The sequence below is a fragment of the Lytechinus pictus genome, chromosome 19 (genome assembly GCF_037042905.1).
Source record: "Lytechinus pictus isolate F3 Inbred chromosome 19, Lp3.0, whole genome shotgun sequence".
NCBI classification, from domain to species: Eukaryota; Metazoa; Echinodermata; class Echinoidea; order Temnopleuroida; family Toxopneustidae; genus Lytechinus; species Lytechinus pictus.
This window is the reverse complement of record NC_087263.1, coordinates 13,885,146-13,911,526: the sequence shown is the minus strand read 5'-3', so window position 1 is coordinate 13,911,526 and position 26,381 is coordinate 13,885,146. Positions and strand designations below refer to the sequence as shown.

The following is a 26,381-nucleotide window of genomic DNA, read 5'->3' as shown; positions in this document are numbered from 1 at the left end:
TATCAATGTGATACCATTTTCTTACATATCTGGTCAAAAGACCTCAATCAAGTTATTCCATTTGATATTTATCCCTTTTTTTTCGGGGGGGGGGGGGTTAAAGACAAGTGCCATGGATGATGTGCCTGACAATACTATTAATCTGCTATTATTCAATATACTATAAAGTTACTGCTCACTCGCTTTGCTCGCTCACTCGCTTTGCTCTCTCTCTCTCTCAAGTACTGTCCATGACAGTACCTTTAAACCAGTCACCCAATTATGATCTTGATATTATTATTTTATGTTGTTGTATATCTTCGTTTGAATGTATGCTCATAAACCAAGCAATTTATTCAGTCTCATCAGCAAAAACATGGATATTCGGGTATTTGTTTTGCAACCTTCCATATACTTGAGAACTCGTTTGTTTTCAGACAATAGACTGTCATTCACCTAACAAACCCGGCACGAAATGGAACTTGATTCTCTTCCAAAACAAAATAAATAACAAGGACGAAGAAAGATGGATGGAGAGAGAAAGAGAGAGAGAGAGATATAGAGAGAGGCAGAGGGGGGGGGGGGGTAGGAGAAGAGAATAGAATAGGAAAGAAATGCATTGAAAAGTGAGTTTCTCTCACGAACAGTAAACATCATTTTTCTGATCAAATAACACCATTATTAACACATTCAAAATGACAATATAAGCTGATGGGACATGTTTGTAAATTCAATGAAGACGTTGCCCTTTATTAAATATTGATTGTTAAAAATCTTCCTTCGTACATTTTCCAGAAAAAGAAAGAAAGAGAAAGCTGATTTCATATTATACGACCGTTGATTACTTAGGTCTACTTGTTAGTAATCGTTTTCAAACTGGTTTTCAGTTGAATGATTTTCAATTTAAAAAAAGGTGCTAACGGGCAAGAAGGGGGTGAAATTGGGATATGGACGTATCGAGAATGGTTTAGGATGTGAAAATAAAAGAAAAAAGTCCAAAATAAATAATCGATATCCGTATAAACCATATTGTAAAAAATATTCTTCTTGTATCTGCCCTCATTACGTTCATTCCTTTTCCCTAATAATGTTTTTTCCGCTGTTTTTGTTTATGTAATACTGTTCCTTTTTATCATTTCCCTTCCCATGTGTTCTATTCAGTTTGCCATCATATGATTTTAATTGAATGCAACTGTTACGTCTTTCCTTTTACTTTTCAAGAATATTGCAATATGTATTTAACCCGACGAGGGACTAATGTTACACAAGCCCGACTTCTTATTATAGTTCCTCTTTTCTCTTGTTATTCCTTAATCTTGTAATAGTTGCTTTGTTCTATTTGTATACAAATTATATATACATAACTTTTTGTGATTATGCCATTTTTTGATGAAGCTATCATCTGTGCTTGTAATTTGTAAATGAGAAATAAACACTTTCAAATCAATCAATAAATTTCGCCCCTGAAAAACTCCTACCTCCACTCCCACTCCTGACCTCCCTATTCCCACCCAGTGTCGTGTACGGCCCACCCCCCCCCCAAAAAAAAAAATGAAGGGGCCAGACATCGCGAATAGGGCAATTTTTTTTACACTTTAAATACTATTGGGTTATTTGGGGGATTATAGATTTTGTCATTTTGATAATATATTCAGAACACGATATCAATTTCACCCCTTTCCTTTCAATTTGTCCTTATTTTTATATCTTGGTTGTGAAACTTTTTATTTGCCCAATGCCCACCCCTCCTCTCTCTCCTCTCTCATATACGCCAGGGTCCACACTCCGCTACCCAACTCCTTTCCCTCCCACATCCTACCCACTCTCTCCCACGTTTATTATCTGGTACATGAGTTGGAGTTGCCCTGTCAAACATGAGGTAGGAAATCCTGTGTGCGATATGTATGGCCCATGAAGTCCACATGATTGTAAACAAATAAGAAAAGCCAGGTTTCTCGACCAAATCGGCCTTGTTAGCATACAATAGCTACGAGTCTGCGCAGTCAAGCACGTGCACTGACGTGTGAGCGATATGGTGACGAGCCCTCCGCTCTCAGCCAATCAAAAGCGCAGAACGTGACTACGCCCATTTCTGCTTGCAAACAAGTGCTTTAAAGTGATTATCCGTACATTGATACCGTGTGTGCGTGTTGGCGTTTTATTCGCCACGTCAACAAAATTGGGGGTAATTATAAATACAACTTGTTGTGTTCGCTGTTGGTTCTTTTTTTCCAAGGAGCTTCCAACACTCTTGTTTTTTCAGATGCTTTTTTTATTGCTAGCTACGTTTGCAGTACTTAATGCCTGCAAGCACTTCCATCATTGGCAAGTATTTGGTGACCGGGATTTGGTGTAAGATGATTGCCGGTTGTAAAACTAAATAATTGCTTTACTTAAATTGTCCTTTTGTTCTTTTCGATTAGTGGCTTAGCCAATCTGTTGGCAAAGGAAATAATAAACAAAATCTTTGATGTAAAGGAAAAATCAAGAATGTGTTTATGTTTATTTATCTATTTCCCATTTCCATTTTTTAAAGTATATGTAGGCATATCCTATTACGAAGTTAAAATATCCCAAATGATCTACAGACAGGCCTAGATATTGTTAAGAAAAAATATATCAATATGAATTTATATAAACGAAATGTTACATTTGGAGGGAATGCTAGAAAATCGATCTATACATGCAATAATAAAAAAAAATTATCATAGTATATCGATCCCGACCATGGGGACCATGCTTATAAAATCCTAGGCAATATAACAATTTGAGGGGCCTAATAATTATCTTTTTAAAATTAATTAATTTCATTTAAATAAACACAGGTATTCGATTAAATTCCAACTAAATTTCTCGATCTCTAATTATTTCTCTTATTATATTCACCGAACAACCGCTTTAAATTCTGTTACAAGGTGACTTTCAAACAACAGCTGATTGTAGCGCATTAGCCAGTGCGTCATTGAATTAGAGTGTTTGCCAGTCGCTTGTAAGCAGTAAATGTAAGAATATGTACCAAGAATTTGAATTTCAAAATATGTCTTTTCTATGAATACGTTCCAAAATACAGTTTTGCATTTTAATATATTTTTGATGGAGAATAATTCCTGTCATTTATCGAAATCAGAAAAAATATTATTATGGATATTTCGACGACTAACTAAGAGACCAATAAGAGTCTAATCTCCAGTACGTTTTTCTTGTTATTGCGAAATTTCATCATCGCATCGCGGACTACAAATCAGTCGCGAATGCCATAAAGAAAATACTGTAGACTCCATCTGAATTCTGATGATCTTGGAGTTGAGACTTGATTGGAAATTTGGATCCCGCTGCTGATAAATGTGGCAAAGGACTCATTTATCAAGTTTTAATTTGATCGTGAGTATATTTTGTTTTGTGATGATTAAGCCTTGCATTTCGTTGTTTGGGCTGTGTGTTTTTAAATGTGAATTGGATCGGAGCGAGAAAGAGATCGAGAATTTTGAGAATGCAGTAGGTGCACAGGTAATTCAGGCAAGTGTAGTGCGTGGTGACCATTCACTCATTCAGCCTTGCCCTTCGAATTATGGTGCAGAGCTCAATTCAGAGCTGAGCAGGCAGCGAAACATTTTGGAGAATTCCTGCTCTTGCACTTCCATAAATTGTTGCAGTACAATAATTATCACGTTTTTTCTTTTTTTATTGGGGGGGGGGGATTTTGACTTACCATTGTGAGTGTTTTTAAATGTTTTTTAGTCGTAAGTTATTGTTTTTAGGCGGTGCTGCACCATCCCGAGTTTGCCCAATCTCGAGATTTTAGCCTGATCGGCCCTCTTCGCGATTAATCTCGAGATTCAAGAAACCCTGTCTCCACCATCGCAAGAAGAGCGATTCCTGCTCGAGCGAGGCATCGATGCATTATGGTCTGACGCCGTGAATAAACAATCCCGAATGCGTCTGCACCTACGAATTAGCGCCATAATTCGTAAAATTATTTAGCGCGCTATTTTGCAAATAATCCCAAGTTGACTTGGGATTGCAATCTCGAGATTAATCCTACGAACTAGCACGATAATTGCGTCTTCATTGCAAATAATCTCGAGATTGTTCAGATCGGGATAATTTGCCGGATCAGAAATAGCGCGCTAATTTGAAAACTCTGGATGGTGCAGATGGCCCTAGTGAGGAGGTGATGAAGGGAACGAAGAAGAAGAAGGGGAATTCAAGAAGAGGCAGAGCTGCAGAGAAGAAGGAGGATGAGGAGGAGAAAATGAAGAAGAATGAAAAGAATGAGGAGGGGAAAAAGAGGCATTAATTAAAGGGGAGAAGAAGATGGATAAAAAAAAGAGAAATTAGGAGGAGGAGAAGGGGGAGAGGAGAAATGTGAGAAGGAAGGGAAATGAGATGAGGAAAGAGAAGAAAAATTAGGAAATGATATCTGTATCAGCTTCTAAGTTCCAAGCTAAACATGCATGGATCATGGAGTGGCACTTGAAACTGATTGAGATTTTATATTTCAAACTTTGTCCATAGCCATGCTGAATTTTGTCTGTGCAACTATAGCAATAATAATAATGTTCTCTGTCCAAAATTATACAAAAATAACCCCTCAAAACTGATGCTTTTTATTAATTATGTTCTGGACCCCCGCCCGCCCCCCCCCCCATTGTCACGATGACATGATTGGCAGTCGGCACCTTTCAAATGAAAGAATGTTGGTCTATTTTCATGTAATCTGTGGGCTGCCTATTAATGCATTTCATCGTTTGCTAATGCAAGGAATTTGAGAATCCCTGTATTGCACCTCATAATATCCCATCATGCACTAGTTGATTGAGATTGATGAGCGTCAGACAGTCGGACTTGACCAGAGGATGAATGCTACATGTAGACTAATATCCACAGTCCACAGAGTGAAACCTATTTTCCCTAAAAGGTAGACAATACATGAAGCAGTTTATACTGAAACAGCATACGAGTTGCATATTGCCCAAGCATTAGCTCTCTACCACTTGCAATGAATAATTTTTATCGACAATTTACTACTTAATTATAAATAGAAAGATGAGGTTTTTCTAGGGGAAATCATTTTCACTTTTTCAGAATAGAGTCTACTTAAAAGTGTGGATAAGTGCTGCATTAATGTACTTCCCCGGAGTTCCCCCACCCCCACTTTTTACTTATTATATTGAACCTACATTGTAGCAGGCCATTTTGCAACTTGCAGGCCTATTTTGGACATCTTGGTGACCATGATCGCCCCCCCCCCCCCCCCCCGTCATGTCTGCCTTTGATGGTTCTCTTTACTTCAGGGAGCATTTCATCAACATTTGTCATCTTTGTCATCTGTCAATTTGGCAGATCTGACAACTTCCTTGATTTTGATTGGCTGAGAAGCACTGTTACTGTGGTAACTTGAATTTAAAAGCAGCGCTTGTCGGGTAAAACGTACAAAAAAGTCCTTTCATGAAATTCTTTTTGGGCTCAGTAAATCCATTTTGTAAAACAATTTCTATGATTTGTGTATTCTTAACTTGTTCTGAGATCAAAAGGTGCCTCGACATTGGAGTAAATTTATAGTTCATGCAGCCTTGTACAAGTTTCCAAATGGGAAGTGAATGTGAGGTTGTCTTGATACAATCAGATACATAAACACTGTCGTAATCTTCAGTATTGAAGGAGAATGTACATGTACGTAGATATAAGAATAACGGACTGAGTGATAGGCCTACGTGTTGACTTACAAAGAGAATGTTTGTTTTTAATGCACTTGTTTACACTGAGAGTGTCTTAAAGCTAAAGTACAGTAGTTGCAGTAAAACACTAATTTCGTGAGAAAGTCTGTAAAACCAAGGTTAAGTATGACTACCGTATATCATCGTGGATCTAGATCTGGTACAGTTACATAAACTGAACTTTGTGAAATCATAAAATCTAAGCTGAAATAAGATCACACTGAAGATCGCCAACACAGATAGGCACACGTGGGACAGTGTATTATTATTGCTGGAATAAAGACCAGACGGAAGTGACCGAATCCGCGCTCATTTTGCTTATTTCTCAGCAATTACACAATTTCTTCCAGAATCCTTTGGCACATATTTTTTATTCAAAAACATACAAACAGACACTTGGGTGGTCATTATATTAGATTCTGTAAAATGTCATTTTGAGATCGTTACCAGAACTGGAATTTACCTTTAATCAATGCTTCACAGTATAGAGCCTCTACACTGGAACTGTAAACAAACAGTAAAATATATGCCCCAATTATTCTAGAGGAAATTTGTTTATGTGGATACATGTTTGTGCAAAATTGTAGGCCTACTATACCATGTTTATTGGAACCACCTTGAATGATTACCATTGTATTGGACATACAGTACATGTATGTACATGTATGCAGGTTATGGCCTACACGAGAAGGTCGGCCCAAGGTCATAAGATACTAGTAGATTGTTGGAAGACCCAGTGAATCAAACTATTCCTTTTTTTACATGTGCAGATTGTCATTCTATCATGAAGTTTGATCCAGCGATGCTGTACACATGCGTGACCAAATTATTTCCAAACACCCCCTAAACAATTTTTTTCTGTGTGTGCAAAATAACCCCCTGAACAAGATTTTCGCGGGCTTTATTTACACATTTTGGCCCCTATTAACAAGTTGTCTCCAGAATATGACCCCAGGGAAAAAGCTTGGGGAAAAAACATTCCCTAAACACGTTTGGCTTGTCTTTAAAATACGTTTGACCCCGCGATTGACCAGTCTTTCAAAACCACCCCTTTTCTTGAAAATCAGTGTTTTTGATATATCCTCAACGAGTGCACGTCCAAAACTTAAAAAAACACCCCTTTAAACGAGTTTTTTGTCACGTACATGTACAGCAATTTATTTGACTGGCCCCCTGGGAGTTTGATGTGCCTTTTACATGTTTGTACACGTAGGTCTACATGAAACCATAAAAAAGGAGGTAATAAATGTGTTTGAATAAAATACACTTCAAGATATAATTTCTAGTTGCATGTATGCATTCACTCAATTATACAAAATTTATCATGTCGGCTTTATTTTTAATTGAAACCAAGCCCTATCAAGATCTCAGTTGTACAATATGGGGGCATACATGTACATGAACAATACATGTATAACTTACTGTAAAAAAAGTTTATTTCCTCAGCTCAATCAATTCAAAGTTGAGGCTAATGCGAGTGCGGAATTGGATCCAGTCTGAACTGGTTTGCAATGAGTAGTCTCTGTTTTCATACCCTTTTCCTTGATGGGGTCAACTCCTGTTGCAACATACACATGTATGTAGATTTTCACCCTTTCCTTTATTTGCAATGTGAATGACCCCAATAATGATATTGCATCAAGAAAGACTCTTTTTACAGGGATAGAGTGAGACAAAAAGTCATTAATTTTCATATCGTTCTACATGTAACCTTTGCTCCCACCTGGCTCTCACTTAACCTTCTCTGACAACACTTGGCAGATTCCCATACTTTTGACTACTTCAACTTTTCCTATCTACCATGAATGTCAACAAGAAAATTACATTGTTTAATCTATGTACATGCACTTGAACATCTTATCAATTGTATTAGTCATTATTTGCAATAGGATGTGTTCACTTGGCATGATTGTACATGTACATATACAATTTTGATCATGATAATCAAAATATCATTCCATGTTCATCAATTGTATTTTACTTGTCCAGACTGGCAAACTTGTTTCTTACAGGTAAAAAAAGAAATTGTATAAGATTATTTCTCTCCTCTCGCCAAGCTTATGTATATTTCCCCCCTACTGTACTTCCTCAAGCATGGAATGAGCTGTAAATTTCAGAATAAATGTAGATGTATATTTTTTTTGGCTTTTATTACTTAACCCTGTATGTCAAAAAGATATGGGAAAGTACTAAAGGATAAAGCATCCAACATGACCCTTGTAAAGAATATTAATAACATTACATAGAGATAATGATATCTTTAAATTTATGGTTTTTTTCATTAGGAATAGGAGGTGGAAAAAATAGAACAATCATGTTTTTGTTGATCCTAAGTAAAGACAGTACTGTTATTAATAATTCATTCTCATATAAAAGATTTACAAGGTTATACCTCATACAAAATATAAAGCAAAGATATTTTTTCAACAAGATTTACATTTGAGAGATTTTCTTTTTAATTGGGAAAGCAGACCTTCCCTTTAAATAGGAAATGAAGAATCATATGCGAGTCTGCAGATGTAGACTAATATATTATTAGCTGTATGCGTCACTGAACCGTCTTACAAATCTATGATACCATTTCACCTCTAGGCCTATACTGTACTTGCACTTTTGTTGAGGTGAAACTTGTAATTGACCTTTCAAATTTCTTTTCCTTTGTTGTTTCTATTGAAGAAGCATCATTGTCATCCCGAAAAAGGGAGACCTAAACTTGTCCATGTTCCTTGGATTACAATGAGTAAAACAGATACTTAAATCCAGCCCCCCCCCCCCCCCCCGCATGGTCTGCACTATTTGTGTTATTTGCGGTCGTGAATGAACAATTTACATGTCGTCACCCAAAATTTCTAATGACATTCTGCTTGTGAGAAGACCCAGGTCAGGGAGCTACATAAGCACTTGCCCGATTGCCCGGGGCAAGTAAAAGTTAGATTCGGGCAAGTGTTTTGAAGTAAAGACCAAAACTACTTGCCCGAATTGGGAAAGCAAAATTCTCACAGTGGAATGACCAAAATTAGGGTCAATATTTTTTATATGATATCAACACTAATTTTTGTCATAGCAGGCAAGAGAAAATCACTTTGGAAAAAGACATGAATAACGAGGCACATCAGTTCATGTCAAAAGAGAGAAAAGAAGTTCAATGGTTTATAAACCACAATACTTTCTTTTGAAGAGGTAAAACTTTTTTTCAAGGATTTTGGGGGCAGGCGAAATAGATTTTTGGGCAAGTACCAGTATATAAACTTTTTAAAAAATTACTTGCCCAACCGGGAAAGTGCTTCTAAAAAGTTATGTAGCACCCTGGAAGACCCTAAGTCTACTATTGTTTCATTTGTCCCCCTCCTAAATGATTTAAATAAATATTGACAATAACAAATCTCTGCATTTACTTTTATTAAAATCTAATATTCGTCTACGCTCTCCCATTTATTCGCAGATTCTCTTTCTAAATAAGGACGACGTCTGGCCTCCAATGGCCCCGAGATTTTCCGAGCCACGCCCCTACACCCGGCAACCAATCACAGACTTTGATATGCGTGACGCCCACAGGCAGTCGCAGCAACAAGAACAGTCTAATAATAACTGTGACAGTAGTAATTTTGATAATCAGCAATAACCAGGAGAGAGCCTGCAGGAGGAAATTTGTGAAATTTAATCTTTACCTCAGAAGAAGGGTCTATTTATTTGTATCTTGTACGTTCATGTGTGATCGACCTTTAGATGTTTTTTGTAAGTATATAAATTAAGTTACTTATTTGTGACTGAATTTAATTGTAGTTTTGTTAATTAAAATAGTGAAATGTAAATTTATCTTAATGGCAAAGTAGCTATTAGCCAGTCAAATTGCACGATATCTGAAAAAAATGGGGCTTGTATTACATTAGCTTTAATATGATTTTGCGATTTGCCATGGATAATATATATATTTTTTTTAAAGGGTGCTGGTTTGCAGAAATTAAATTTTCAGGTTTTTAGGACTTGTTTTAAGGTCCAGATGCCAAAAGGGTGATGTTTTGAAATCTTTATATTTTCCTTAATGTAATGCAAGAATCTTCCCTATATTTTGTGTTACATACTATGATAATGTATATAATTACATACAATAGCTAATGGTTTTTTTCATATTTTTAGTCAGCAATCCGATAACTTTTTGGCATACATGTATCTTTTCTACTTTGTTTTGGGAGAGAGTGAAAGTTGATAGATAAAAGTTAACTGATTTTCTAATTTTCTGTTTTTATTTTTCAGAGTTGGAGTGCTGTCTTGCCTATGCACAAATAATTACTCTCTCTGGAAGAGAATGCTTTAGTCTGGAAATTCAGCCCTTATTTGATCAACCAATCAAATCCCTCCTAATTCTGCCATTAATTGGCCACCTACCATGCTGCCAATTTCCTGATTGGTCAATATATTTCATCTTGCATGCGACCCCATCCACTCATCCAATTAAATTGCCCATCATCAACACACCCTAAGCCAAGCTTATCTTGAGATTCATCCAACAAGGCTTGTGATTGGTCAATTTCCCCATTCCCTGAGCCAATCCACCAATCATGGTTGGCCTACCACCGACTGATATTGTACCATCCGTGGCTGTGAAGCTGGCCAGTGCTGGGCTGGGAGGGTGCATAGCTGATGTAATAACCTTCCCACTGGACACAGCTAAAGTGCGCCTCCAGGTAAGATGAGCATTTAAGGCTTTTCCTTTTACCATATTCAACCCCTTCCAAATTGGTCAGGCTGATATATCATTAATAGTTTCAGGACAATTTACCTTGGTATTTGCAAGTCACCTCCGTCTTAAAAAACCCATAATAAATAATTAAAAAAAAATAATGAAATACCTAGATAGATTTAATTAAAATAAATAAAAAAGAATATAAAATAGATTAAAAAAAATAAAAAAATAGAAATAGAAATTATCAGTTTCATGTATTAAAGTAAGGTGTCCTCCTTCGTGCTCCCTCTGTTTTGAAAATCTGGATCTGCCATCAAAATCATGTTGTACTGATATTACTTGTTTGATATAAAATAAAACGAAATATACTCCTTTTTTTCCCCATTCTCATTCAGATTCAAGGCGAGAGCGGAACCGACAAGAAATCATCGAAAGGCACCATCGGCAAAGAAGCACGCGTCAACTTCAGATACCGTGGGGTCTTCGGAACCATATGGACCATCATCCGCCAAGAGGGACCCCGTGGACTCTACAACGGTCTAATCCCGGGACTCCAGCGCCAGATGTGTTTCGCCTCGGTCCGCATTGGTCTCTACGATTCCGTCAAGGCTTTTTATGCAGGTGCTCAAAAAGTTGGTGCGTGGGATAGTTTTGTCTTGCCTTCTAACACACTGTTTCGCTTTATTTCATTTATTTATTCACATTTACAGCAGTAACTTCTCAGGTTTGCAAATTGGCAACTCATTTCATATGGTCTTGACTCTTGAGGAATATAATTTTATTATTTTTGCCTTGCATTTTAACAACTATCTTGCTTTCTTTCATTTATTTTATGTTGACAGCAGATGTGGTTGTAATTTGTCAGGTTTGCAAATTGGCAACTCATCTCTATGGTCTTCCGGGGTAAAAAACAATATGAAAATATATAAAATTTGGACATTTTGAGATACAAGATTTTATCACCCCAGGAACATTAGACAAATGTCCTCCTGCATTGTCATCAGTCCTGATTGACATTAAAGTTCCCTGCAATTGACAAAGCATTGGGAAATTTAATCAATACGAAATTCGCAAAAGGCCAATTGACTTGCGTAATATAATCCGTCCGTCATTAGCGCCCGTCGGACTAATGCGATAAAAGTTCGGACAGCACGAATTTAACCGAACTCATGATGGTTATTTCATTCGGTGAATCGGGTCGCGCAGTTCTAAGTTTCTAACAATCCCAATTCCTAGACACTTAGCAGGTCTTTTGGTTGCTAAACAAAAATAAATAACCTCTTTGAAGTTTATGTTTCAAAGTGAAAACACGCAGTTTACTTCTGGTTGGTTCGTCTACTTACTATTGCTCTCCTCCAGACATGCCGGCGTATATTACATAGCACCCCCAGGCATGCAGCCGAGTGAAAGACTTGAATCCCTTCTCTGTTGTGAGATTAGCCTTGATTTCCCCATTATTTGTCAATGTAAGTTTGCTTTATTAAACTCTGCTTATAATATCACCGCACCTGCAGGTGAAGTGGTTCTGCAAATGATCCTTACCGAACAGAGATGGGCGGGGGTCATCTAATGTTTAGAATTTGCATTGCATGCTAACAAGCTATTTACATGTAGGTCTCTCCATTTAGTGGTGTCACATATTCTTTGAGAGTACATATTAAGTGTTATATGACACCTAGATAGATCCTTGTGATTTGATTGGTTGTTTGATATCGTTCATTCCGCCCATTTTGCAATAACGTCATCAACCGTGCAATTTTGGATCCATATGATTTTGTCCATTGCACTCGTGCTTCGAGACTGCAGCTCATGCACCAGCAGTGCGCATGTTGTAATGACGTAACAATCAACAGACCGAACTCGCACTGCATGAGCATGTTTTGCATCAAAATTCATGAATTTCATATGAAAAAAAAAAATCATTTTTTGGGGTGTCATATAAACCAAATAATGAATGTTTTTTCATTCGTGCAATGGACAGAATACTTCATGAGGTGAAAGATGAAATAATGATCCATTAAACTCGGCTACGCCTGCGTTGAATGGATCATTTCATCTTTCACCTCATGAAGTATTCTGTCCATTGCACTCATAAACATTCATTATTTGTATACTGGTCAATATTTGATTTAAAAAAATAGTTGATTATTACCAGCAAAATATCGTTGATAACATGATATCGCCGAGTCTAAAAATTCATTATACATATTTAATATACACATTCATTGTGAGCTGCAATTCCTAGAGATCAAGAAAAGGTGGAATGAAAGTATTAATGGTTCTCAGTTGGTTAAACCAATACAGAACATCATTTTGTGGTCAACAAATTGTAATTACATGTAACTTTTCATAATCGACAGTATTTTGGTCATGTCGTGTTACCGTGATATATACCAACATAATCATAAAACCTTTAATATTCAATATTTTATTAATAAATAATTTTGATAATATTAATAAAGAAATATTTATATTGCCCAGCACTAGAATACATATGTAGATCTGCATCTGTAGGTGGTATGGTCATGCAAATTAACGGTGCATGTATGGATTTGAGAAATGAACATGCATGGGATTATATTGCATGGTTACGATAATCTTGCCTGCTTTTAACCCCATAATTATTTTCTTTCAGATTTCAAATATTCTTTTGCACTGATAGAAATGTTTATAATCATTTCATTTTCATATGATTTATAATAATATATATTTATTTAGCTTTAGCACAATACATTTAACTATAATGTATTTGTATTGTACTGTATATATATACACAATGTATTCTATTGTGCTGAAAGAGCTCCCTGGATGCTGTATATATAAATAGGATTTTTAATCTTACATGTAGATTGAAAGGTCTAAACTTGTTGAATTCCCAACATCAAGTTAGGGGAAGTTTGTTCCATAGTAGTGGGGTTGTCATAAGAAAAATCCTACATGTACATGTACATGTATTGCATGAATGTCTATGATATCTATGATGTTAGATATTTACATACATGTACATGTGCATCAGGGGTGTGAGAGTTCAGATTTTTAGCTGATTTCAGATTTTTTAATGTTTTGATTTTCAGCTTTAATAATTTCAGCTTATTTTGGGCTTTCATCTGTACAAAAAGTATGGGAGCTCTTTTTGTTTCAGACTTTTTCAACACTCTTCAGCTTTTTTCAGATCTTTTTATTTGTGACCACTCAAACCCCTGATGTGCATGTATATACATGTAAATGTCTTTTTATTATCAGTTATGATGAAAGATAGTACACGTGGATAGTCATCCTTTCTTCCCTTTTTATCATTCCTTTTATGGTTTCCGGGTGAAGATATACATGTACATGTATAAATAATTATTTAATATTTTGCTATTGATCGTGCTTACAGTAAGTTATATTTAGTTGCTCAAAACTAAAAAATAAACTTTTCATGGAGGTCATCGAGGAAGAAATACTGTCCATTATTACACGCAGGGTAATGCCAATAATTTTTCAAGTGACTGCCTGGAAAGAGATGGGGAAAAAGAGAAAAATACAGGATGGATAAGCACATTAATTACTTATGTAGAAAGCAGACTCCTGTAAATTTTCAATACCCTAGATTGTCTAGAATTCCTAAGTACTCCGAGTGTGAAATAGAAATTAATACATGTACATGTACCTGCAGATTTTTCAAGCATGTGCAAATTCCTTATTTGTTGGACAACACGTACATGTACCTTTATCTACACATGTACATGTAGTGGCATATTGAGGCTATGCAGGTATACTTAATATACAAGTAACTTATACAAGTAGATGTACACGTGCGTTTTGAAGTAGACATTTTTTAATGTTTTGAGCCATTGTGACCTTTATTGTACTGTGATATAATATTTGCTGGCAGTTGATTTCCTGTGAGTAGTTTTGCATACTGGCAGCCCTCGCATACAGTATGTACATGTAGAACCTAGCTACATGTACCATGTCACTTCGCTGAATCAGTGACATCTTCACTGTCTCGTGATTTCACTTCGTTTTATTGCTTTTCTCTGTCTATCTTTCTTTTTCTACCTCTTTATTTCTCCTGTACTTCTGAACATTTCCTGTCTTTATTTATTTTTCTCTCCCTTTTATTTGCAGGGAATAATTTTCCTAGCATCGCATCGCAATTTGCTCCACATTTTTGAAAGACTGCTACATGTATGCATTAAGTCTTTTGTATAGCATATTTTTACATAGGACTGTACATTACTTATAGTTGAGAGTTCTTATGATGAGAAATGCTATTCAAATTTGTAAAGCAAAATTATTCCCTGATTTGTATATCTTGGTCTTGCTCTTTTGTCTTGCTTCTCACTGTCTTTATCTCTTTATTTCCAATATATTTATCATCTTCTTACATGTGTCTTTTTCTCTTCTTCTCAATTTATGCTTTTTTTTACTCTTCTTTTTTTAAATCTTGTCCATCTTTCATGTATGCCATTTCAACTGCTCTCCCCTTTTGTTCCTTTCCCTTTTTCACTCACTTTTCTCTTATTCTTCATCTTACTTTTCATGGTCTGTCTTTCTTTCTACATTTTTTTTATTCATCATCTCTCCTTCCCTTTTAAAACATTCTCATTATCTGTTTGTTTGATCCCACACTTTTTTATTGTTTTTTTTTCCCACTGTCTACCTATCATTCTATCTGTTATCTTTCTCAGCTACTGTACTCTCTCTCTCTCTCTCTCTTTAGCTGATCCCTCCTCTATTTCGGAGATTCCAGGGGAATTAATACTTTCATTCGACAATTAGTCAAATCTGACAACTTTCCTTGATTTTGATTGGCTGAGAAGCACAGTTCCTATGGTAACTGTTGGATAAAACTAAACTTGTCAGATATAACGTCCGATAAGTCCTTTCATGAAATTCTCCCCTGGAGTCTAAAGAAAACAGATTTGTTAGTTGTTTAAAATCGTACAGGTTCAGGTGATTTGAAAATTATCAGAACAGCACATGGATTTCCTCTCCTTTCTTCCCCTCAACCTTTCTTTCCATCCATCGAGCATCTGATGAATAATTGATTTAATTTACACTTTATGACTTCACAGTTACCATGGCTACGGCATCTGGCTCGCTCTTGTACAGTTCATTGATTTTATTTATCAAAACAACAGCTTGCGGAAGAGCACAGAGCTTTGATGTTTTCATAATTGATTTGAAATATTTGATAGAAGCCTGCGTTGGTTGTGTTTCTATTGGTTTATTTAACACTTTCTTACCCAGTGCAGTTTGAAATTACATACGGAATATGTTTACTTCTAGCTTATCGGTTACTTTAAAGGGACAATAACGTGGATGATCATGGGGGAAATGTAATACTGAATTTGCATAAGGCAATATTGACTTCTACTTCCTTATCTGTCATGCATGCCAGTGGGACGAGTGTGATAAAATTTCAGACAGTAAGAATTAAATTTTATGGCTTGAATCTATTTCTCAAAGGAACCTTGCACAGCTGTTAAATTGAGAAATATATTCATATTCTCAAAGAAAAAAAATCATTAAATTAGTGGAACTTGACAACATACCGGCCAATGTACAGTACATGTATGTACATGTACATGTATGCCACTATATCATATACAGTTTACATGGAACATGTACACTCTGTATTTACATGTATGTTACTATGATTACAGTGTTGATGTTAAGTGATATCACATGTACAAAGTTACAAGAAGATTTAAACTAAATCTTAAATTTTCCTTTAAAAGAATTCAACAACTCTCATATCAAAAGGTCTTTTCATGTTCGTGCCACCGACAAATATGCATTTCGTCATATATCATTCTCTATATCATTGAGTGTCATTCCCACATATTTTATCATTTATCCATTTTCTTTTTTTTTTCTTTATGTACATGTAGATTATGGTGGTGTAAACATCATTACAAGAATAAGCGCAGGCATAACAACAGGAGCATGCGCCGTACTCAGCGCCCAACCTACGGACGTTGTCAAGATTCGCCTACAAGCCCAGGGCAATGCGGTCCTAAATGGCGCCCCCAAGAGGTATACCGGTGCTATCAACGCCTATCAGACCATCGCCAAGGAGGAGGGTGTCAGAGGTCTATGGAAAGGTTAGTTTTATCTGTCTGGAATATGACCCTTCATAATAAAAGATAATGTTCCATTTAAAAAAGATAAACATTGTCTTCATGGACCTCGTACATGTTCCTCGTCCTTTTAGGGTTAAGGCCTCTATGTTTCTGCGATTTTATCCCCTAAATGTGTCTGTCATTGTCCTGCTCATTGCTACATTTCTGTATTTCATGTATGTGAGGTATTGAGTCTCACTGGATAAGTCTGCAGACGGACTTCACATCATCTCAAATCACGTCTTTTGATCGGCAGACTGTTTATCTATAAAAATTTGACACTCTCGACCCAGGTGTAGGAAAGGGTTACCAGGTGGGAAGGTGAATGCTCTGGCATCTGATCAGGCTTGCGGTGCTACATTTGGGGTAATAGTATGCAGTGCTAAGAAATATTGTATAAAGCGCTACATGTATATACATGTAAATGTTGCCAGTGCATATAAAGCTATCATTATTATTATTATGAACGCATATGTCTGAAAAATTGTTTTGGTGTGATTGAAGTGACATAAAAATATAAGTGGATCAGAGTTATGTCTTTATTAAAAATTGTACACTGTTTGCTTTTTCAGGAACAATGCCCAACATTGTCCGAAACTCCGTCGTCAACGCCAGCGAAGTCGTGGCCTACGACCTCATCAAGGAGGCCATCCTGAAACGCAGGCTACTCAAAGACGAGTTCCCCTGTCATTTTATCGCGGCTTTCGGCGCGGGGTTTGTCACCACGTGCGTCGCCACCCCGGTGGATGTCGTGAAAACGAGATTCATGAACTCCAGCCCGGGTCATTACCGCGGAGCCATGGACTGTGCCTCGCAGATGTTCAAGAAAGAGGGTCTTACTGCTTTTTACAAAGGGTGAGAATATTGAAAAAATGTACTGGCCCGTATTCTGAAGACTGTTTTAATTCAATTAGACTCTGGTTTAAAGTTGTGGTTTAACTATGGAAAGCCAATTGGGGGCACAAATCCCTAACAGTACACATCCAATTTATTATCTCATATGACACCCAAATTGTCTGGGAATGGTAGATGAATTATTTTGAAGTACTTCATTATGAAAGCAAAAGGAAACATAATAGTAAACATAAGAAATATACGATATAAATGGAATTTTTGACTCCCATAATTTTAGTACAGTTAGACCATGGTCTAAGATAAACCTGAATTCAGAATACGGGCCTGGTGGTCTAAAATTATAGTTTAACAATTGATAGCCAATTATGACATAAATTTCTAACATAAGGTTAAATGTATCAGCTAATCTGACTCTTAAATCATTCTTAACTGTCTGGGAAGGATAGATAAGACAGTTGACTTCACCAGTTACGAATTATGAATGAGCACAGAAAACACAAGAAGTATACAATGCAAACAAAATTTTTACATGTCTGGCTTCCAATAATTTCATAATTTTATCACAGAGTTAGACCATGGTCTATTAAAAAGTGAAACTGGATATGGGCCACTTGGTCCACACCCACTTTGTCTACTTTCCATTTGGTCTCATCCCACAAGGTCTAATCCTAGTTTGTCTACTAGCCATTTGGTAAATTCAGTTGAATTAATTGCCACTTGGGCTGCACCTACTTGGTCTACTTTCCATTTACTGTCATCCCGCAAGGTCTGCAACCGCTTTGGCTATTAACCATTTGCAGAGCTGCCAAATAGTACGATTTTGTCGTATTCCGTACGATTTTTCACTTGAAATACGACACTAGGATTTTTATAGATAAAATACGATTTTTTGAAAATATAGCTATGGCAAGGCTCGACATTACAGAAATACACCTCGGGCAATCATTAATGAAAAATGTTAAGTTTTGGTGGCCCGAATCGGGCAACCAATAATTTTCAAAGTAGCGCAATTTTTCCTCCGATTTTTCACGCATTTATCAACTTTATACAGTTCAAATTGCAACCAATTCATCATGCGCCCTTTTTGTTGATCTACACACAAATACACACACACATGACAGTACATAGCCTTACCGCTATAGCATACAGTAGCTATTATCCTGCCGGCCGGCTGGCGTGAGCTTTGCATGAAACCACAGCAGCTACATGTAGCTATATCTGTGCGCTAGCAGCCTATTCAGATTCGGGGAGCTACGATACGAAATGTTGCTGCTAAGAAATCTTCCACAGAACTTTGAAAATCTATGTCAAAGTCACATTTTACACCAATGACATGCCCTTCTACAGTCCAGATTACTCAAATCTGGTGTAAACTGATTATCTGCAAGCATTAAAAACAGGAATTATGACCTCTCTTTTGACTCAAAAAGACCGATTTCCAAATGTGTTAATACACATAAAAACACAGGTGAGTACATCACAGTCCCACATGTGCATTTGTATGTATGTTGATACTTGGTTTTTTTCGAAGCTGCGTCTTTTCTAGCAAAAAATAAGCAGACAGTTTCTTTCTTTTTTGTTTATAAATGACTTCTTAAATCACTCTTCATAAAGAAAATACTTTGGGAAGGCATTTCATTGATATGAAATGTGAATTTTTCAAACATTTTGGCAAACAAAGTAAAGGACTTTTCTCACACCTTTTTTCCAGATATAACTTTTACAGTTTTCTTATTTTTTTTTTTTTTTTTTGACAGTGGTTAAACCATATACCCCTTCCCATTGAATATGCCTGATTAAAGAATATGTTTCTACTAAAAAAATAATAATACAAACGAAATTAAGGTTATAAAAATAGAAATGCGTCATCCCCAAAAGGTGAGTGAAAATTATTTGCTCAATTGGCTTAAACTGTTGCTACGTACAGCTGTTAAAAAATATTTGTAATGGCTTCTCATTTTTTCCCCCTTCACCATTTTTATTTATTTGTTTTATTAATTTTTTTTAAATTGTCTTTTGTTTCTTTTTTTTCTTTAATTTTTCTTTTTTACTTTTTTACTTTTTTTCCTGTTCTGTTTTGGTGGGGCCACCAAACTTTAATATTGGGCCACCAACAAAAATAATTTGAAGGTTTTGGTGGCCCGAACGGGCCACCACCAAAACCACCAAACGGGCCACCACCAAAAAAGTTAATGTGGAACCTTGCCTGTCGGATGTAAAAATTACAGTGAGCACAACAAAATAATGAGATGTATAGTAGGAAAGTACACGACGGGTATGAATAGGATTTTTTGCCTGAAAATAGGATTTTTGGGGTGAAATAATAGGATTTTTGGTCAAGTGTGGTTGGCAGCTCTGCATTTGGTAAATTCAGTTGAATTAATTGCCACTTGGGCTACACCCACTTTGCCTACTTTCCATTTGGTCTCGACCCACATGGTCTAATCCGAGTTCGTCTACTAGCCATTTGGTAAATTCAATTGAATTAATTGCCACTTGGTCTATACCCACTTGGTCTACTTTCCATTTGGTCTCATCCCACATGGTCTAATCCTAGTTCGTCTACTAGCCATTTGGTAAATTTAATTGAATTAATTGCCACTTGGGCTGCACCCACTTGGTCTACTTTCCATTTGATCTCTCATCTCACATGGTCTAATCCTAGTTCGTCTATAAGCCATTTGGTAAATTCAGTTGAAGTAATTGCCACTTGGGCTACACCCACTTTGTCTACTTTCCATTTGATCTCTCATCTCACATGGTCTAATCCTAGTTCGTCTACTAGCTATTTGGTAAATTCAATTGAATTAATAGCCACTTGGTCCACACCCACTTTGTCTACTTTCCATTTGGTCTCGACCCACATGGTTTAATCCTAGTTCGTCTACTAGCTATTTGGTAAATTAAATTCAATTAATTGCCACTTGGGCTGCACCCACTTGGTCTACTTTCCATTTACTGTCATCCCGCAAGGTCTGCAACCGCTTTGGCTATTAACCATTTGGTGTCATTGCCAATAAGCTCTTGTCTACTTTGGCCGATTTCCAGTTTCCACTTGGCCTGTCACTTTATTATTTTGTTCAATATACACTCAAGCTCCCACATGTGTACTCATTCTCCAGTGAGCCAACCGAGGTGAGGTAAATGGGGAACCGACAGGAAGTTATTCCTTTGTAAGAAGCTGTGAGCACCGGAACTGGTAGCCCAGCATATTATAACCCCAATATTATTATTACTATTATTGTTATAGTTGTAATCATTAATTATTCTGTGAAAACAAAGTGTCCTGTCTTATTCAACAAATTGTCCTCTTTTTTTGTCTTTCCAGATTCACGCCACAGTTTTTGCGACTGGGCTCCTGGAACATTGTGATGTTTGTATGCTACGAGCAGCTTAAACGTGCCATGATCATGTCCACGCAACACAGCTAATACCATCCCATCGCTTCGGTGATGTTGCTGCTGCTTTAATTTGACCGTAAACCTTCCATGGAACATTGCGCTGTGTATATAAGATGCTATTGACCGGTGATCTCTCTCTAATTGGACTGATGGTTCTTTGTTCGTGAAGAATTATAGGTATCAACTGGAGAAACGTTCTAGCCTTTCATAGCCTTTGCTCTTACCAAAAATCTTGATTGTCTCTGATTGCCCTGTATTGAGTACCGAATGCAGTCAAACCAATGTACATGTATAATAGACGCTCTGACTGGGGGGTCATTCTCTATTTAAATGAAATGACGAAAGAAAGAAATATAGATGTCAACTGGAGAAAGGCTTTCACCTTCCATCTATTGTTGCTCTTACCAAAAATCCTGAAAATTTATGATTGCTCCATATTGAGTACCAAACTCTACCAAATCGGTGTATAAAAGATGCTATTGACCGGTAGTCTTTTCGGATTGACCGATGGTTTTTGGAGGCGAAAGAAATAAAGTGTCAACTGGAAATTGTATGGAGAGGTGACTACTGCATGAAGTGACCTCGTAATAGACTAGCAGCTGAGTCAGCTGACCGGTATTGACCAATAGCCTCGATGCAGAGGCTGTCTCTGTGAACAGGCTGTGATGCTCCTGCTTCATGTCATCTGGCAGAAATCTTGGTCTAGCATTACCTTACTGGGACCATGTACCTCAAGTAGGTCCACGCTTGGACCGTGTCTCGGCTGCAGATGTACTGTATGGACTGTTCTATTACCAGTATTAGGGATGGTCAGCCTTGCTTTATGAGGAACACACTGGACAATTATTGAATCATAATCCTCTATGATTATTTGCTTAAGTTCTTTCCTATTAATACATAGCGTATCTTCTTTATCCTTACTCTAGACATGTATGATGTGATTGGCATTATTTTATTTGAGAATTAAGGTACCATTTATACTTAAAAAAGTGTATTTGCTTTGAAGATGTGCAGTTACATGTAGGCAGTATCACTTGCAAGAAAAAAATATTTACTCTAATCATTAAACTGCGGCAGTACATATACAGCACCTGTTCAGTAGCTATCTAATCCTACCAATGCATGGTAATGATTAGCAAACAGTCCCTAAGCTTTTTGTTTATTTTTGACAATGGAATTTCATGGGTCAGGCCAGGGTAAGAATATTAATCTGTGAACTTGCAGTGTCATTGGAACCATAGGATGGGAAAGTTATTCTTGAGCTAAAAGTTCATTGATGTTTTTCTTCTTAGACCTTGGGCTAATCTTTGGAAGAGTTGCGTTTGAATGCAGGTCAAACAATCAGTCGCAAATGCCAAATCCATGATTTTGATTGGTTGGAAACCAAGTAGATTGTTAGAGTTGCACTCAAACTCTTCTCAGAAAAAGCAAATGCTAGTCACAAGTGCGCACTGCTCATCGGTTGAAAACAAAATTGTGTTCGATTCTTGGAGATCTATGCGTTCGATTGCAACTCAATCTGCAACAGGCCCTCGCCCCAGGGGCCCAGTTTCATAAAGAGAAGCAGTTGATATTTACAATCAATTTTAACCTTTTATACATGATTTGCCATAGGCTTATAATTGTGCTTTATTGTGGAATTGATTGGACATTTAATGATAATACCAGGGCTTGCTTTGCCATACCGTGGTAAAATGAAGTGAGTAAGCAACAAGAATGGGAATGGTTTATTTGTCTTCTAAAAGAGCAAACTTAATCTGTCATTTGTGCGTTGTTGTTGCAATACAGTACCATCATGCTTTGCCTAACACAGCAGGGTGAGAGTTGATGAATAAGATTGGACCTAGGAGAAGAACTTGCTAGGTAATTGTGAATATTGTTCCACAATTCCCTTCGTCTGACTGGCAAATTTTCTTTGTCAGAGTGGCTGTTTGGAAAGTAATTTTTCTCCAGGAAGCTTGAACTTCGGGGAGCTCTCTTCTAGGACTGATACAATCAACTGTGGCAATGTGTTCATGTTTGAATCGTATGTACTTGAAGTTGAAATCACTCAGTCATGCGTTAATTATACAAATATTGACTGCTCATGAGGGTAATAGTAAAAACTATTGCCCCAAATTCATCCCTCGACTATAGGCCTGCTATTTTTCCCTGAAGGAAAATAGTAAGCCTAGAGTTGCAAGGTCATTGAGGGTAATGGTTTTTACTATTGACTGAATAAAAGTGCAGTTAGTATATTTTATATACCAATTATTTTTTGAGCCGGGCAATAGTAAAAACTATTGACCTGCTCAAAGGATGCCAATTCTGTAGAATGGATTCATATTAAAGAATGTTGGTATAAATAACCATTTTTAATGCACAAATCAGGATATGAATTATCTTTCCCTCCTTCCAGGGAGAAGTGTATTGAACAGGGTATTTTTTCTTAATTGTGTGATTGTATAAATTGTAAAATAGGATGTTTAACATGTATGAAATGTAAAAGGGAATATGGGATTGTCCTTTAATTGAGTGAATACACTATGTTAGTGACTATGGCCCGTATTCTGAAGTCGGGTTTAACTTAAACTCAGGTTTAAAGTTGTGGTTTAAGTATGGGAAGCCAAAAGTGTCAACATTTTTATTCAGTTATATGTTTCTTATGTTTACTGTGCTCTTTTCTGATTCATCGATGGTGAAGACAATCATCTATTTATTTATACTTCCTAGACAATTATGATTGATTTGAGAGCCAAATGAGCTGAAACATGATATCTCTACCATTAGTGATTTATGTAACAATAGGCTATCCTTACTTAAACCACAACTTTAAAACTGAGTTTAAGTTAAACCCGACTTCAGAATACGGGCCTATGTGTTGTATTTATCACTGTAAGGAGCTTTCGTCTTGTACAACGTCTGCTTCTATGACGATGAAATTCCCGATTGAACCATCTACGCATGTGGAGTGTTTCGGGGGCGAATCGGTGTTATGCTGAAAGTAATGACAAGACCATATAATTTTAGCCACATGATAATGTGTCAATGAAAAGTGTAAACTCTGTAATACTGAAGGCATAGACATAATTGTCAACAGTCAAAGAAGCATTCGTCGTGCAAAGGAAAGACGCAGTACCCGGTACATCTTGTGTAGCATGATAGCTACATGTACATGTAAACAATAATGCCCCAATTAAAGCAAAGTGAGACAAATGACAAAGAAGAAAATTTATTACCCATTTTATACATGTTACATACTAGCTACAGTATCTGCAAAAAAAAATAATTTAAAAAAATGTTGCTGAAATTTTTCTTATATAATTGTTATATAATGGCAAAATTATGTGAATTTGGGTAAGTGTATTTAAAATTACTTTGCTTCCTGCTTGAAACTCTTTATTTTGAAACTATTTCGTGGATAGGAATGTACTGCAATATTACTGTGATATTGCATCAAGCAAACTCATAATTAAACTTCTAAGAGTGTCTGTTTAAAGTGTTGCCCTGATGGAGGGCTTACACTGTATATTTTATGATGATTATAATGATAACAACAATAATAGAAGTTATCAATAACTCTAATTTATGCTGATAAGTTACTTGCTTTGATTCCCAAAAGCAGGCTTTGATTTCAAAGGAGTAAAGAAAATGGATCTCGTACGTTGACTTTATTTAAATGAATGAATAGCTGGACTATTTCCATACTGCAGACCATTTGAATATCATTATTTTTTTAAACATGTTTTGCAGTTGAAAAAATAATCAACATTGCCATCTCAATGTAGAATACAACAGAATATGTGGGGATTTTAGTCATAGACTTCATGTATTTATTTGATAATCATGATCTATAATTCTCTTCGGGATTTAAATGTTTATCGCAAAAAGTATCCACAATTCATTGATTTTAAAGTTCATATTAAATTGATTTTTGAAAATTTTATTAAAGATATTTATATTAGAAATAATAATATATGATAATACTGGTGGTGATGATGATGATGGCAAGATTGAAAATGGTAGTGACAATTCTTAAAGTTGAAATGATAAAAATATTGATGCTCTTAAAATATTCTTTTGATAATATATAGAATGATTTAGTGTATGAGAATTATTATATAACTCTCTATGCACTTATATACATGTACATGTACATGTATGTCATTTTTAGCCTGATGCGTTTTCTCTTTGGTCATATTCAATGTATTTCTGCATGTATTAAAGGTAAACACCAATACTTATGAATTATATAATTGTTGCATTGTCGTATAAACCATATAGTTCATGCTTTCATTATAAATTCTCAGTAAAACCGAGAGTTGTATATGTAGTGCAATCGAGGAAGAAAAGTAGTATGGTAGTGAAATGGATTTGAATGAAATATTGTTTGCGTGTATTTTGCTTGTGTAGAAAATATTGAATGATTTCATGTTTTATAGCTGGATTATTTATGAATTATTCAGCAGTTTAGATGTTGGAGTATTTGGTAAATTTTATAGAATTGTGTAATAATAATAGTTTGCACAATATTTTATTCATGTATGGAAAGATTGTGTACTTTGTATGTTATGTTGTAAGAGGTCATGTATTTGTGTAGTAGAAATGTAGAATACTTTATACTTCCTAAAAAATTATTAACATCTCTGTATATATTACTTTATCATATTTTAACAGGTCTTTACATTGAAAGCTGTTCTTGCTTTATAATCTCACATGATAATGTTGTAAATAAGATCATATTTTGTGCATTATATGCATTCTAATGATTAATGAAATATAAAAAAAGAAGCGTTTAAGATCATTGGTCTGTGTATTTGTTTGTAGTTACCGTTAACGATAGATGTACATGTAGAATAATTAATAGACTTGTAAGCTTCATGAGAATAGTATGTCAAAAGGAGAGGTGGACGTAAGGGAAAAGAGTGGGAGGGGAAGGGGAATGGCGGGAAAGGGAGGGGGGGTGAGAGGGAGACAGAGGGGGGGGGGCAAGTGAGGAGATAGAGGGAGTACAAAGCATGAGACAGTGGGAGAGGAGAGAAAGTGAGAAGAGGGGGAGGGGGGTAGCAGAAGGGGCAAGAAGGGCGAGGAGATAAAAAAGGGGGTGGGAGGGGAAAGTGAGAAAAGGGGGAGGGGAAAGCAAGAGAGATAAAAAAAAGGGGATGGGAGGGAGATAAGCGGAAGAGAGGGTGAGTAAAGGGAATTGGGAGAGGGGAGGGGGGAAGCAAGAGGGGCAAGAAAGATAAAGGGGGGGTGGGAGGGGAGAGAAGGGAGGGAGATAAGAGTAAGTGAAAAAGAGGAGAGGGTTAGTAAAGGTGATAGGGAGAGGAGAGAGGGGGGGCAAGAGAGAGATAGCTATTAAAAGACTTCAAGGTTTGGAAAGGGAGAGGGGGGAGGGGAGAACGTGATATGAAAATTCAGGGCATTTGAAGAGAGACCGAGGGGAAAGACCATGGAAAATTGAGGTGATCGGGAGGGGAGAGAGGAAGAGTGGGGAGAGGGAATGACGGGAGAAAGGGGTTAAACATTGGCTAGACAGCTTTAAAACTGGCACACACTACATGATCCCACCTTGATGCAAGTTTTGTACATATCACAATTTGAAAGTATGAAAAAAAATAAATATGAAAGTTCCAATGCCATGGTAAATGAA

The 26,381-nt window shown here is 36.5% G+C and overlaps 1 protein-coding gene across 4 annotated transcripts; it reads left to right on the top strand.

Annotated features, from left to right (window-relative positions):
• The first annotated feature begins 2,932 nt into the window (after nt 1-2,932).
• On the top strand, nt 2,933-25,527 carry LOC129283102 (dicarboxylate carrier SLC25A8-like). 4 transcript variants are annotated; one of them, XR_010296635.1, is made up of 8 exons: nt 2,933-3,360; nt 9,139-9,431; nt 9,951-10,381; nt 10,776-11,016; nt 16,263-16,475; nt 17,066-17,348; nt 20,677-23,344; nt 23,594-25,527. XR_010296635.1 is itself a non-coding variant. In XM_064114037.1 (7 exons), exons 3-7 carry the CDS (start codon nt 10,256-10,258, stop codon nt 20,777-20,779), a joined length of 966 nt encoding a protein of 321 aa, XP_063970107.1. In that variant the 5' UTR covers nt 2,933-3,360; nt 9,139-9,431; nt 9,951-10,255; the 3' UTR covers nt 20,780-24,542. The 4 variants fall into 4 exon arrangements, 2 of the variants coding, with proteins under 2 accessions (XP_063970107.1, XP_063970108.1); XR_010296636.1 differs by having other exon boundaries at nt 2,936-3,360; nt 10,776-11,001; nt 23,594-24,005; XM_064114037.1 differs by having other exon boundaries at nt 20,677-24,542.
• The last annotated feature ends 854 nt before the right edge of the window (nt 25,528-26,381 follow it).

Excerpts from the sequence above, each read along its gene's own strand:
- LOC129283102 (XM_064114037.1), top strand. The coding sequence starts at position 10,256 with ATGGTTGGCCTACCACCGACTGATATTGTACCATCCGTGGCTGTGAAG. Across the intron at positions 16,476-17,065 it reads TGTCAGAGGTCTATGGAAAG|GAACAATGCCCAACATTGTC; the intron begins GTTAGTTTTATC and ends TTGCTTTTTCAG. Across the intron at positions 17,349-20,676 it reads CTTACTGCTTTTTACAAAGG|ATTCACGCCACAGTTTTTGC; the intron begins GTGAGAATATTG and ends TTGTCTTTCCAG.